This window comes from Dermochelys coriacea, chromosome 25, assembly GCF_009764565.3.
Source record: "Dermochelys coriacea isolate rDerCor1 chromosome 25, rDerCor1.pri.v4, whole genome shotgun sequence".
NCBI lineage: Eukaryota > Metazoa > Chordata > Testudines > Dermochelyidae > Dermochelys > Dermochelys coriacea.
In genome coordinates, this window is record NC_050092.1 from 15,178,471 (window position 1) to 15,191,638 (window position 13,168).

Sequence of the window (13,168 nt, forward strand, 5' to 3'; positions counted from 1 at the left end):
CCCGTATGCCAGCCATGCCCCCCCACCCCGTCCCATCTCCACGTGTGTGCCGGCAACGCCCCCGCACCCTGTCCCATCGCCACACATGTGCCAGCCATGCCCCGCACCCCGTCCCACTACCACCCGTGCCCCCCACCCCGTCCCACCGCCATGCGTGTGTGCCTGCTGACTCACTGCCACATGTCTCTCCCAGGAATTAGAAGATACAAACAAATGGGGTCTTGACATGTTTAAAATCACAGAGTATTCTGGCAACCGCCCACTCACGGTCATCACGTACAGCATCTTCCAGGTGAGTGAGCACCAGGGTGGCTCCCAGTGGGGGCAGGGCATGGACAGCGTGGAGCTGGGGATAACAGGGGGCAGGGTGGGGGTGGGGGCTAGTATGGGGGGCAGGATAGGGGCGGGGGGCAAGGGATGGGGCAGAGCATGGGGGCAAGGCAGGGACAGCATGGGGGCAGGGATGGGGATGGGAGCAGGGCAGGGGCAGAGCATGGGGGCAGGGCAGGGGTAGGGGGCAGAGCATGGGAGCAGGGTGGGAATGGGGGCAGGGGCAGGGGGCAGAGCATGGGAACAGGGTGGGGTTGGGGGCAGGGCAGGGGTGCGGGGCAGGGGGGAACAGCACGGTGCCTCTCGCTCTAACCTGACCTCCCAGCATAGTCGCTGACCTCACTTCTCCCAAGCTCCTCTTTATCCTCACGACCCTACAGGGCAGCAGTTTGGGGAGGTGCCAGGGCAGCCACGGGGTCGGAGAAACTCCCTGGAGCCCTGAATTAAAAACCCCTTGTCCAGCCAGCGGGTGGGAGGTGGGGTGTGTCCCGGAGTCCCCGGGCGATGCTCTGGAGCTGCTCCCCACGAAGCCAGGCAGGACTCTGGAGGAGTCTCCTCTCTGGGAGCAGCCTGTCTGCAGGACACACAGCTCCCCCGGCTCCCCCCTTCCTGGGTCTGACCTCGGAGCATTCAGCATCCTCTGCCCCTCTGTGCGCTTCCCACAGCGAGTCCGCCCAGGCGGGGTCTTGGGGAAGCCAGAGGGTCCTGCCCCCCAACTCCGCAGTCAGACGTGACTCTCAGCCAGCCAGTAAAGCAGAAGGTTTATTAGACGACAGGAACATGGTCTAACACAGAGTTTGTAGGTGCAGAGAACAGGACCCCTCAGCCGGGTCAATTTTGGGGGGCAATGAGCCAGACAACCACGTCTGCACTTCACTCCTCGTCCCCAGCCAGCCCCAAACTGAAACTCTCTCCAGCCCCCACCCCTGGGCTTTGTCCCTTTCCCAGGCCAGGAGGGCACCTGATTCCTTTGTTCTCCAACCCTTTAGCTCTCACCTTGCAGGGGGGAAGGGCCCAGGCCATTAGTTGCCAGGAGACAGAGTGTCACCATTTATGTACCCTGGCCCTTTGCTCTGCAACAATTACACCCCCTTATCCCCCCCCCCATCCCACCACCTGTAAGAAATGCCTAGGGGGAACTGATTTCATAGTAGCTGCCAGGTTAGTCTGTATTCGCAAAAAGAAAAGGAGGACTTGTGGCACCTTAGAGACTAACAAATTTATTAGAGCATAAGCTTTCGTGAGCGAAATGCATCCGATGAAGTGAGCTGTAGCTCACGAAAGCTTATGCTCTAATAAATTTGTTAGTCTCTAAGGTGCCACAAGTACTACTTTTCTTTTTAGGGGGAACTGAGACACCCCTACAGTATTCAGAGGGAAGATTAATAACAGTCCCACTTTGTCACAGGACAACACTTTGTCCCTGCCGCTCACGGAGCTGTGCCCCCACCCTGATCCTGCTAACGCCCCCCCCTTACCTCCCTGAGCTCAGCAAGGCCCTGGCTGTGGCAATGCAGTGGGGAGGCGTGGGTGGAAGCCCCTGACTAGGGGAGAGGATGGGGAGGATTTGCAGAAGCAGCCGGGCAGCGGGCACAGTGCTGCTCCCACCATTCCCCCCCCACCCTTTCCTGGGCAGTCAGGGGCTGGGCATGGCTGGCACAGCATGTTGGCCCTGGGGTACCTGGGGCTCCCTCTCCGCTGAGCTGGGCCTGAAGCCGGGGATCAACCCTGGCTCGTACTGAAGCTGCACTGGTAGCAGGGAGGTCAACACCCTGCACTGAGCCTGTCCTGCCCTCTCTGCTGCCCCACAGGAGCGGGACCTGATGAAGACCTTCCGCATCCCAGTCGACACCTTCATCACCTTCATGATGACCCTGGAGGACCATTACCATGCCGATGTGGCCTATCACAACAACATCCACGCTGCAGACGTGGTCCAGTCCACGCATGTGCTGCTATCCACGCCAGCTCTGGAGGTGAGGGGGTGGGGACAGCTCTCGGAGTTGCTCCCCCACCCAGGCTCCAGACTGGGCGGCTGGCAGGGCTGCACAATAGTGTGACTCCATGGAGGGAAGGAAAACGGCACATTGGGTCTTCCCCTGGGCTCCAGAGCTCAGCGCCCCCCAGAGCACGTCTCTCTGCAACCTGGGCAAGGTCTGCACCACATCACAAGCCATCCATCCCCAGGGAGGTTTGTCCATTCTTTAATTAAGGAGCCATCTTTGCACAGGAATCATAGACTCGTAGGACTGGAAGGGACCTCGAGAGGTCATCTAGTCCAGTCCCCTGCACTCAGTGCAGGACTAAGTAACAGCTAGACCATCCCAACAGATGCTTGTCTAGCCTGCTCTTAAAAATCTCCAGTGATGGAGATTCCACAACCATCCTAGGCAATTTATTCCAGTGCTTCACCACCCTGACAGTTAGGAAGTTTTTCCTAATGTCCAACCTAAACCTCCCTTGCTGCTTAAGCCCATCGCTTCTTGTCCTATCCTCAGAGGTTATTGAGAACAATTTACCTCCCTCCTCCTTGTAACAACCTTTGACGTACTTGAAAATTGTTATCATGTCTCCTCTCAATCCCCTCGTACAGCCCAGTTCCCTGGAGTTTTGGGTGGTCCCTGAAGGCAAGTGATACTATCTGGGTGGGACACATGGCTGCAGGGGGAAGGGGTAGGAATTACATTTGCTTCTCCCTGATGTTGTCCAGCAGATGCTGGGTCTCCCCACAGTCCCATCCTGGACCTGTTCACACCAGGATCCCAGTTGGGGGATATCTTCTGCCTGGAGTGTGTGGGAAATACCCCGACTTTCCCTCGTCCCAGCTCGCTGCCCCAGAATGCAGGCAGCCCGGGATGCAGGCACCTCCAGCCACAATTAACCAGAGCCAAGAGGCTTGCTCCCAATGGGCTGCAGTGACTCGCCCAGCGTGCAAACCCATGTGTTCAGTGTGTGGGCCCATCATGTCCGTCGTCCTGCGGAGCGGCTTTCTTTCCATTCTGACTCCCTTCCCCCGTCTCTCATTCCAGGCTGTGTTCACGGACCTAGAGGTCATGGCTGTCATCTTCGCCAGCGCCATCCATGATGTTGACCACCCAGGCGTGTCAAACCAGTTCCTGATCAACACCAGTGAGTTAAGATCCCCCAGGAACCCGCCGGTCCCAGGCTGGTCCCTGGAGACGCATGTGTCAGATGGCTGGCTGTCCCAGGTCACTGTGATGAGACACTGGCCAGGTGAAGCAGCCCTTGCAAAGGCCTGGCACTCATAGGGTTAGTTCCACTGCCAGCCTCCACTGACCAAATCCAGGGCTCCTACTGCAGAGCAGAGCCATGGTACGGGGGCCCTGTGCCATGTGGCCCAGCTCCGTGAGGTCCCAGTGCTGGGCGTGGTGGGTCTGAACCCCGGGTGTAGCCATGGGCATTGTGAGCCTACATGCAGTTCTTCTGCAAACAGTCACGGTGCAAACATACTCACCTAATGCAAGGGCAGGCCCGGCCCCCCGAACAACTTCTGCACTTGGTATTGACCTGGCCCTGGGTATCCCATGAGGTGCTCCAGACCTGGCTGGTGCCAGCCATTTTCCAGCGCAGCAGGGGTCCCACCCAGAGCCGCCGGCAGCTGGCGGCCGGGAGCCCACGTCGGCCTCTTGCGCTAACCCCGCCTGTCTCTGCAGACTCGGAGCTGGCTCTGATGTACAACGACGTCTCTGTCCTGGAGAATCACCACTTGGCTGTGGGCTTCAAGCTTCTCCAGGAGGAAAACTGCGACATCTTCCAGCACCTCAGCAAGAAGCAGCGGCAGTCACTCCGCAAGATGGCCATCGACATGGTGAGGGGGCCAGGGCCTGCTCAGCGCTCATGAGACGCAGAATCTGACCCCGACTCCAGGGGGGTCAGGCCTAGGTACTCCCTACAGATGCACCACATGCAGCTGGCACCAGAGCCACCCTGAGCACCAGGGCGGGGCAGTGTGGTGCCATCATAAAGCAGGTGACCCAAGGTCAGCCCCCAATGCCTGCACGGAATGACGGCCTGACAGTAACGGGCCCCCTTTGACTGACCTGACTCCTGTCTGCTCCGTAGGGCCCTTGGTGCAGTGGTACTGCAGAGCAACGGCCCCAGTGCAGCTGGTTCTGGTGTCTCTCATGCACATGCACCCGCAGCTCCCAGCAGGGCTTGGTAGAGTCAGGGTCAATAATCTGCAGACTCAGTGGTGGCCCGGAGGGAGCTGGACATGCTGTTCCCTTCACTCCCAACAGGACCTGGCTTCTCTGGGCACGGCTGATCTCGGGCTCCATCCTGTTCTGTGACATCCCTGGAATGGGAGAGTCACAGCCTGCGAGGTCCCCTCTAGCTGCCCCCGCCCCAGCCAGCTTGGGATTGTTCCCCACCCCAGGCACCAGCGATCGGACTGACCTAGGAGGCACAAGAAACCTACATTCGGTTCCGTGGAGGGGGCTGCTGGAGCCGGGGTACTGGGGGAGTGGAGGGACAAGCTGCCTGGTTTGCTGACCGTGGGGTTGGGCCGCTCGGCTGGACACAGGCTAATGGGTGCCCTCTCCTCTATTCAGGTGCTCGCAACGGACATGTCCAAACACATGAACCTGCTGGCAGATCTGAAGACAATGGTGGAGACCAAGAAGGTGACCAGTCTGGGAGTCCTGCTGCTGGATAACTACTCGGACCGAATCCAGGTGAGGTCCAGGGACTCTGGGACCCCAACCCCATGGAATGGGGCAGCTCAGCACTGCGTGGCTGCAGGCCAGGGCAAGCCCCAACCCTTCCTCCTTATTGCTTTCCCCATCGGCCTGAACAGCTCACGTAGGTTGGTCTCCGGCCTGTGATGCGACAGTGACACTCCTTGGCGGAGACATTCCTCGCTGCTGTCCCCTCTGCCGTTCTGAACCCGAGACAGATCCCAACCACCCACCTCCTCCGGCCCCACCCCAGCGCTCAGAGCTCCAGCCCCAGGTCCTGCCACAGCCAGGTCTGGCTCCAGGCTGGGCTCTGGCGCTGTCCGGGGGATAACAAGCGAATGCCCAGCCAGGGCCCTGCCCCCTCAGCTTTGGGCATCTCGTGCAGACATTGCAAGGTCCCAGTTCAGCACTGCCCACAAGGGACGGGCCCTGGGAGTGGGGCCTGCCAGGGCAGCCCGGCATCGGGGAGGCGGACGGGCTCTTTGCAAAGCTGTGACTGTCCTTCCCCCTAGGTCCTGCAGAACATGGTTCACTGTGCTGACCTCAGCAACCCCACCAAGCCCCTGGAGCTGTACCGCCAGTGGACAGACCGGATCATGGTGGAGTTCTTCCGCCAAGGGGACTGGGAGCGGGAGAAGGGCATGGAGATCAGCCCCATGTGCGACAAGCTCAGCGCCTCCGTGGAGAAGTCCCAGGTGGGGCCAGGGCTGTGCTGGGCTGGCTGCCCCGTCAGGGTTCAGTGCTGGGCAGGACAATGCAGCGTGGGATGGAGGGGCCAACGAGGCACCGTGGAGCCCAGCAGGAGGGAGGGATATGGCCCAGGGGGGAGTCATCTCTGCGGGACCTCTGCGCCCACTATAGCTTGGGGAACTGTCACCAAACAGAGGGCAAGGGCTCTTGGGCCAACCCCTCTGCTTCCACCCCGCTGCACTTGCCAGTGGGGAGGATCCTGCCACGGCCCCATCCACCTTGCCCGTTTGCTCTGAGGCAGCATCCGGGCTCTTGTGGAAGGATCCGGATGGGGAGAGGCAGCCTGGGTGCAACTCCCTGGGGGCATGTCACGGAGTCCCCGGGCAATGCTCTGGAGCTGCTCCCGGCGAAGCCAGGCAGGACTCTGGGGAAGTCTCCTCTCTGGGAGCAGCCTGTCTGCAGGACACACAGCTCACCCGGCTCCCCCCTTCCTGGGTCCGACCTCGGAGCATTCAGCATCGCCATGCGCTTCCCACAGCGAGTCCGCCCAGGCGGGGTCCTGGGGAAGCCAGAGGGTCCTGCCCCCCAACTCCGCAGTCAGACGTGACTCTCAGCCAGCCAGTAAAACAGAAGGTTTATTAGACGACAGGAACATGGTCTAACACAGAGCTTGTAGGTGCAGAGAACAGGACCCCTCAGCCGGGTCTATTTTGGGGGGCAGTGAGTCAGACAACCATGTCTGCACTTTACTCCTCATCCCCAGCCAGCCCAAACTGACTCCCCCTCCAGCCCCTCCTCCTCTGGGCTTTGTCCCTTTCCCGAGCCAGGAGGTCACCGGATTCCTTTGTTCTCCAACCCTTTTACTCTCACCTTGCAGGGGGGAAGGGCCCAGGCCATCAGATGCCAGGAAACAGAGTGTCGCCATTTATGTACCCTGGCCCTTTGCTCTGCAGCAATTACACCCCCTGCCTTATCCTACCACCTAGAGACTTTAGAAATGCCTAGGGAAAACTGAGGCACCACTACAGTATTCAGAGGAGACATTAAGAGCAGTCCCAGGGCGATAGCAGGTGATGAAGCAGGGAGGAGCTAGCACCACTCCAGGTCCTTTGGAGTCGCCCATGGGCCCTCCCATCAGCAGCCTGTGGATATCAGCAGAGCCCTGTCCCAGGGGCAGGTCCCCGCGGGGTCCCGAGTTGGATGGCGGGAGCTGATGCAGATGCTGGGCCTGACTGCAGGAATCCCTGGGGGCAGGGATGCTGCCCCTCTGGGGTCGTACCTGGACCTGCTCGTAACCCCCAGCTCTGCCTTTGCTCACAGGTGGGCTTCATCGACTACATTGCTCACCCGCTGTGGGAGACGTGGGCCGACCTGGTGCACCCCGATGCCCAGGAGATCCTGGACACACTGGAGGACAACCGGGAGTGGTACCAGAGCATGATCCCTCACAGCCCCTCGCTGCCTGAGGAGCAGGACCCTGAGAAGGGCGGCGGGGGGGAGAAGTTCCAGTTCCAGCTGACCCTGGAGGAGGAGGGCGAGTCGGACACGGAGCCAGAGGAGGCCGAGAGCCTGCTGGAGGAGGACAACAGTGGCAGCAACTCCAAGATGCTGGCCACGGACGACACGGAGTCGGCAGAGTCCGAGCGCCTGTCCCCCGGCTCAGCTGGCAGGGACTCTCCGCCCGCCATGCGCAGCGGCCCGCTCAGGAACATGCTGGTCAAGCAGAAGGAGGCCTTGCACTTTGACAACAGGAGGGCTCTGGAGAGGACGCTGTCACAGCCCGACAGCGGCACCTCATTGGGGTGCCAAGAGCTGGGCCGCAGGGGGAGCCTGGTGGACAGGGAGCTGGGCCTGGACACAGAAGGGAACCTCACGTTTCTGCCGCTGGGGACGTAACGGGTGGGGCCCGCTGTGCCCGTTGCTTGAGTCTGGCAGCCACCCGGAGACTGGGCGCCGCAGGGTTGTTAATAAAGAGAGCGAGAGCGGGGCTGTGTCCTGGATCCCCTCCCAGCGGCCTGGCATGGAGCACATGAGCTCTGTGGGCCCCCACCCTCCCGTAGCACCTGCTGGGGACTGAGATCGGGACCCTCCGGAGCGAGCAGGCAGCAGCTGGCCAGGCGGGCCCAGACTGGAATTGTCAAGCTGCCGTGTGCCCTCGAGTGGCGACCGGGCAGCTCCCACGGGTCGTGGAAATGGCTCTGTACCTGAGCAGGCCCCCAGCCGCCCTGGGCGGGTCTGGGTGCTGCCGCTGGGCTTGGAAGGGGCTGCGGCCACAGCATTGTCATGTGTGTCTTGCCTCACTCTCCTCGGTCTCACTCTGTGCCCTGCGTCCCCGCGCCTGCCAGCCAGGGCCCTCCTTGGGCGGGCAGAAGGGCTGGGAGCGGAGGGGAGGGCAGATGGGCCATGCAGACCCATGAGCTTCCCTGCTGCTCACAGCTAAGCACTATGTCCCCTTCAGGCTGCCACTCTGGGCACATGCCCTTTGGCTCCCGAGGGGGAGTGTGTTCCCTGGTACCCCTGGGCCGGTCCCCCTTGGAGCCTGGCCCCCTCCCCCTCCCGCTGCCGGGGTGCACGGACTCTCCTCCCAGGAAGGCCAGGCCTTGGAGCCACATGCACATCGGGCCTGTGCCAGCCCAGGGGCCCAGCTAAGCCCTTAGCAGCATCCCTGCCTTGCTGGCCTAGCTCCCCACCTCGAGCTCCTGTGCAGCCAGTCTGCAGCCTCTTGCCTGTTAGCGGCTCGTTGGCCACCACGGGCCGGCCCAGCGCTCCCTCCGTGAAGCCTCAGCCCTGCCTCCTCGTGCGTTTCGCCCGCTGTGCAGCATGTTCCCTGCCTGGGCAGAGTCCCCAGAGATCAGCCAGTCCCTCGCCACTTCCCTCCTGTCCAGACACTCTGCTCCCCGGGCAGTTCCCCAGCCAGCCACCCCCTCCTGTGGAAGGGGATGTGGGGTGGGGACCCTCCTCCAGGAGGTGGGGCTTTGCCCCCACGTTCCAGCTCCAAGCACTGCATCCCATGGCTGGAGCGCTGGGTGCCTGCAGGACGCAGCTGGGATTTCCTCACAGGAAATGTCCCATCATCTCCCTGGGAGCTCTGGGGCTGGGCGCTCAGCTGCTGTGACCTGGCGCAGCTCCTTGGTACCCAGCAGAGCTGCCGGCCTCGGGCCCTGTGAGGAACAGAGCCGGGAGACAGGAAGGAACAGTCCATGTCACTGGGTGCAGGCCCCTCTCCCCCAGGCCTCCCCGCGGGCTGGGTCCATGGAGGTGACTCCCCGTCGAAGGGTTTGGATTCTACCCACATAGCGGCTGGGCCCAGAGCCCAGGCTCAGCTGTTCCCATACGGGAAGGAGAAGAAGCTATCTGGGTCTGGGGCACCTTTATCTGGGCTCTCGGTGCCCACACCAGGAGCTGTGCAGCTCAAGCTGTGGGTAGCACCTTCCTCGCCCCACCCGGCCCAGCTGTGTGGGGCCCGGTGAAACCAGCAGGAGGCACTGCTGGAAATGGGAGTTTCGGGGGGGGGGGTGCAGAGGGTCTCTGTATTTACAGGAGCTGTCATGGAAAAGCATCTAGTGCTGCCCACCCGGGACACCCCGTTCTCACGCCTTGTCCTGCGCTGGGTACACGGGACCTCGGCCATGCAAGTACAGTAGACTTTGGTGTGCTGCTGTGAATCTCCATTGCCTCTAATTTATGCAACGAAACTAACGGGCTGGCCTCCCTTGGCAGGGGGCCACTGACCTGCCCCTTCTTCCCTGCCGCCAAACAGCCCTTTGCAGGCAGATACTGCAAAATATGAACCGAGAGGGGAGATGCATAAAACACCGCTTTAAAAGTTCCCCATTGCAAAGCAGCAATGGCTCCCCAATGCAACAGCACCCCAGCTGGGGGGGGGGGGCTGAGCGGGCCTGGCAATGGGTGCTGAGAGACCCTGGAGCGCTGCAGAGGTGGGGGGAGGTCTGGCTGTGGGGATTGGGGAGACCAGGGAGCACTGTGGGGGGGGGCTGGCTGGGGAGACCAGGGAGCGCTGCGGGGTGGAGGGGGCTGGCTGGGGGTTCTGGGGAGACCAGAGAGCGCTTGGGGGGGGCTGGACTAGGGAGACCGGGGGGGCTGGGGAAACCAGAGAGCGCTCGGGAGGGAGCGCTGCGGGGGGTGGGGGGCTGGCTGGGGGGTCTGGGGAGACCAGAGAGCGCTTGGGGGGGTTGAACTGGGGAGACCAGGGGGGTCTGGGGAAACCAGAGAGCGCTGGGGAGGGGGGGCTGGACTGGGGAGACCAGGGAGCGCTGCAGGGGGTGGGGGGCTGGCTGGGTAGCGCTGTGGGGGAGGGGGCTGGGGAAACCAGGGAGCGCTGCAGAGGGGGGCTGGCTGCAGGGCCTGGGGAGACCACTGTGCACTAGGCAGCGTTATTGTGGGGCACGTTCACTTTTTAAAGCCTTTTGTAGCTCACTTTTTAATCCCCACTCATATCCCACTCCCACGTCCCTTCCTTACACACTGGTTTTACTGTGATTGGCACTCGAAATGCTGCATTTATACCTGGCACTTTGGCAGCCCAGCTGAGCGCCGGGCCCTGTTCCTCGTTAGCCATGGGTCTGAGCTAGGGGAGAGACTCTTCTCAGCGGGTATTAAACCTGTCCCGTCTCTTTTATTTTTTCTGTGTGATCCACGTAAATATGTTTTTATCATGAGAGAAAGTCCTGAGATTCTAGGAGATGTGGATTTGGTGGCTCCCTGGAGACTGGGAACAAGACAGCTGCTCTGCCACCCTGCCGTGGGGGGGGGGTGCTGGCTTTAAGAGGAGCCGCCCCCCTGGCAGGACTCAGCCAGTTCTTTCTCCAGTGGGGCTGGTCTGCGCTGCACATGCCGTGTGGCCGGCGAGGCTTTCAGGGGCCGATACCTGGGGGGCTGGGTCTGTCTGAAGCTTGTGGGAACAAGAGGTTTGCTCCAGGAGCTTCCACCATCACGGAGAGGCTCCCGACCGCCCGGGTTCTCCTGCACTGGCCGCTCGGCTGGGGCGCGGAGCCCCGCACAGTGCCCCAGCCTTCAGCGGGCACTGGTCTGCATCCCCTCCCCAGGCCATGGTGAGGGGCACAGGGCAGGCGCTGGACTGAGCCGTGTCATCCTCAGAGCTGAGAAGAGACACCGAGGACCATTGACAGGAGGGAGGGCAGAGCACACGCAGCCAGGCCGGGGTTCACGCTGCCCCGGGGGGCGCCGAGCTCTCCTGGCTCCAGGAGCTTCGCTTCGTGCTGCCCCGCGGCTGACACGGCTGTGCCAGTGGAGGCCTGCTGCTGGGGGGCACTGTTAACATTAAGCATCACTCTGCTGGGGGGCAGCTAAGGATCCTCGGCCGCCAGGGACCAGTGCCCCATGGTACTGCCCAGCCAAAGCACACGGGGCCTTGTCTGCGGAGAGCCAGACAAGGACCAGCCAGGTGGGGGGGAGGGGCCCTCAGCCCCCCCACCCCCATGAGCCAAAATACCCTCAGCGGTACCCTCCCTCCAGCTCCGGAGCAGCTTGGAGGGGCAAAGCGAAGCGTTGGTAGCATGGCTGGGGCCGCTTGCCAGTCTGCGAGGAAACCCCGTTCTGAGGCGCGTTCTCCCGGTGGGGCTCCACTAGCAAAAAGGCAGGGAACCCCTCCCTGAGCATGGCTCCTCAGAGGCTCCAGCACTGGCCCCCCGAGCCCAAATCCTGCATGGCTGTAGAGACGAGGCGGTGTCTGCCCGGGTCTCACTGCGGCGCCAGGAGCTGGGAGGGGGGAGTGCTGACTTGGGGATGTGGCAGGGGGGTTTCATTGGGGATGGGAGACCTGAGAGCCTGTAACCTGAGCCGGGGGGGGGGGAGAGGGGGAGGTAACACCTCTGCACGAGGAAACTGGACAAAGGCTGCAGGAGGGAGTCTGCTGGGGGGGTTTTGGTTTCAGTTTTGGGCTGGGTGGTGGAACTCAGGGAACCCCAGGGCTGGGGGCTAAGCTCCCTGCCCCACAGAAGGTCTTGACTGAGGGGTCCTGGTTGTACCCCCAAGCTCTGTTTTGGACTGTGTTCCTATTGTCCAATAAACTTTCTGTTTTACTGGCTGGCTGAGAGTCACGGTGAATCCCAGGAAGAGGGGTGCAGGGCCTGGACTTCCCCAGACTCTGTGACAGCTGGGCCCCCAGGCGCAGGCTGACAGAATCGCAGATCCCAAGTTGGCAGGCGACCTGGCCTGGCCCAGGGCCTGGAGCAGCAGCAGCAAGAAGGGAGCGATTTAGAGCCGTAGGTGCTGATGGAAGCCAGCAGCAGGGTGGGCAGGGGGTGCCGTATCCACCGCCTGCTCTGGGTTGCCCGACAGACGTGCAGGGCCGGTCAGGTGCTGAGTGGATGTTGCTCACAGGGCTTGGCGGGCGCAGGGGGACAGATACCCCCATGCACAAGCCTGGGAGGGGATGAGGGGCCACAGCGAGTGAGGAAGGGAATGAATCTCCCACTCCCCTCAGTAAGTTGTGGGCTGTGACCCACGATCCAGCATGCTCCCTGCAGGCCCCACTGATGCAGGACTTCACCCTCCAGTTGGGGCCTGGGCCACCCAGCATCACCCTGTAACGATGCTGGTTCTGGCAGGACCCAACTGAGAGTGCCAATTCAGGACAAATTGTTTCAAGCAGGGCAGTTACAGCCCAAGGCTGGGGTTTTCCATCGCTGAGACAAACCAAACCAGACAAACAGAGCAGACTTTGGTCTCACCCCACTGGCTAACCACAAGTCACACAAGCGATTCCCTTAGACACTCCAGTTTCCCAGTATCTCCACCCATGCCACTCGTTAAGGGGATATATGGTTATGAAAACCAATACCCCAGTAAAAGAAAAAAGATTCTCTCGATCCCAAAGGACCAAGCCCCAGACCCAAGTCAATATACAAATCAGATCTTACCCACAAATCACGCTGTTGCCAATCCTTTAGAATCTAAAATCCAAAGGTTTATTCATACAAGGAACAAGATATAGATGAGAGCTAGAATTGGTTAAATGGAATCAATGACATACAGTGATGGCAAAGTTCTTGGTTCAGGCTTGCAGCAGTGATGGAATAAACTGCAGGTTCAAATCAAGTCTCTGGAGAACATCCCCAGCTGGGATGGGTCATTCAGTCCTTGGCTCAAAGCTTCAGGGTAGCAAAGTCCCTCCAGAGGTAAGAAGCAGGATTGAAGACAAGATGGAGGAGCTGCCGCAGCTTTTTATACTCTCTTGCCATGTGGTCTTTCTTTCTTTGTCCCAAAGACAAGCTGCCCATCACACGGCCTGGAAAACCCTCAGAGTTCGGTCCATGGGCAGGTCCCTGCATGCCTTGCTGAGTCCCCAGGCGTGTCTGCCTTCTCTCAGTGGGTCAGTTGTGTAGCTGATGGTCCTTAATGGGCCATGCAGCAGGCTAGGCAGAGCTGACACCAGCTTGTCTGGGGTGTCACCCAGAAGAATAGCACAA

At 61.2% G+C, this 13,168-nt stretch overlaps 1 protein-coding gene across 6 annotated transcripts in view; it reads left to right on the forward strand.

The window, feature by feature from the left end:
• Positions 1–9,407, forward strand: part of PDE4C (phosphodiesterase 4C) — a 98,367-nt gene extending 88,960 nt beyond the window's left edge. For all 6 annotated transcript variants that reach the window (XM_043502549.1, XM_038384029.2, XM_043502550.1 and 3 more), the window contains 7 exons: positions 194–292; positions 2,142–2,306; positions 3,360–3,459; positions 4,005–4,159; positions 4,902–5,024; positions 5,540–5,722; positions 7,038–9,407. In XM_043502549.1, coding sequence (XP_043358484.1) covers positions 194–292; positions 2,142–2,306; positions 3,360–3,459; positions 4,005–4,159; positions 4,902–5,024; positions 5,540–5,722; positions 7,038–7,613 — 1,401 coding nt within the window. In that variant the 3' untranslated portion in view covers positions 7,614–9,407. The remainder of the gene's footprint in view (positions 1–193; positions 293–2,141; positions 2,307–3,359; positions 3,460–4,004; positions 4,160–4,901; positions 5,025–5,539; positions 5,723–7,037) is intronic.
• The last annotated feature ends 3,761 nt before the right edge of the window (positions 9,408–13,168 follow it).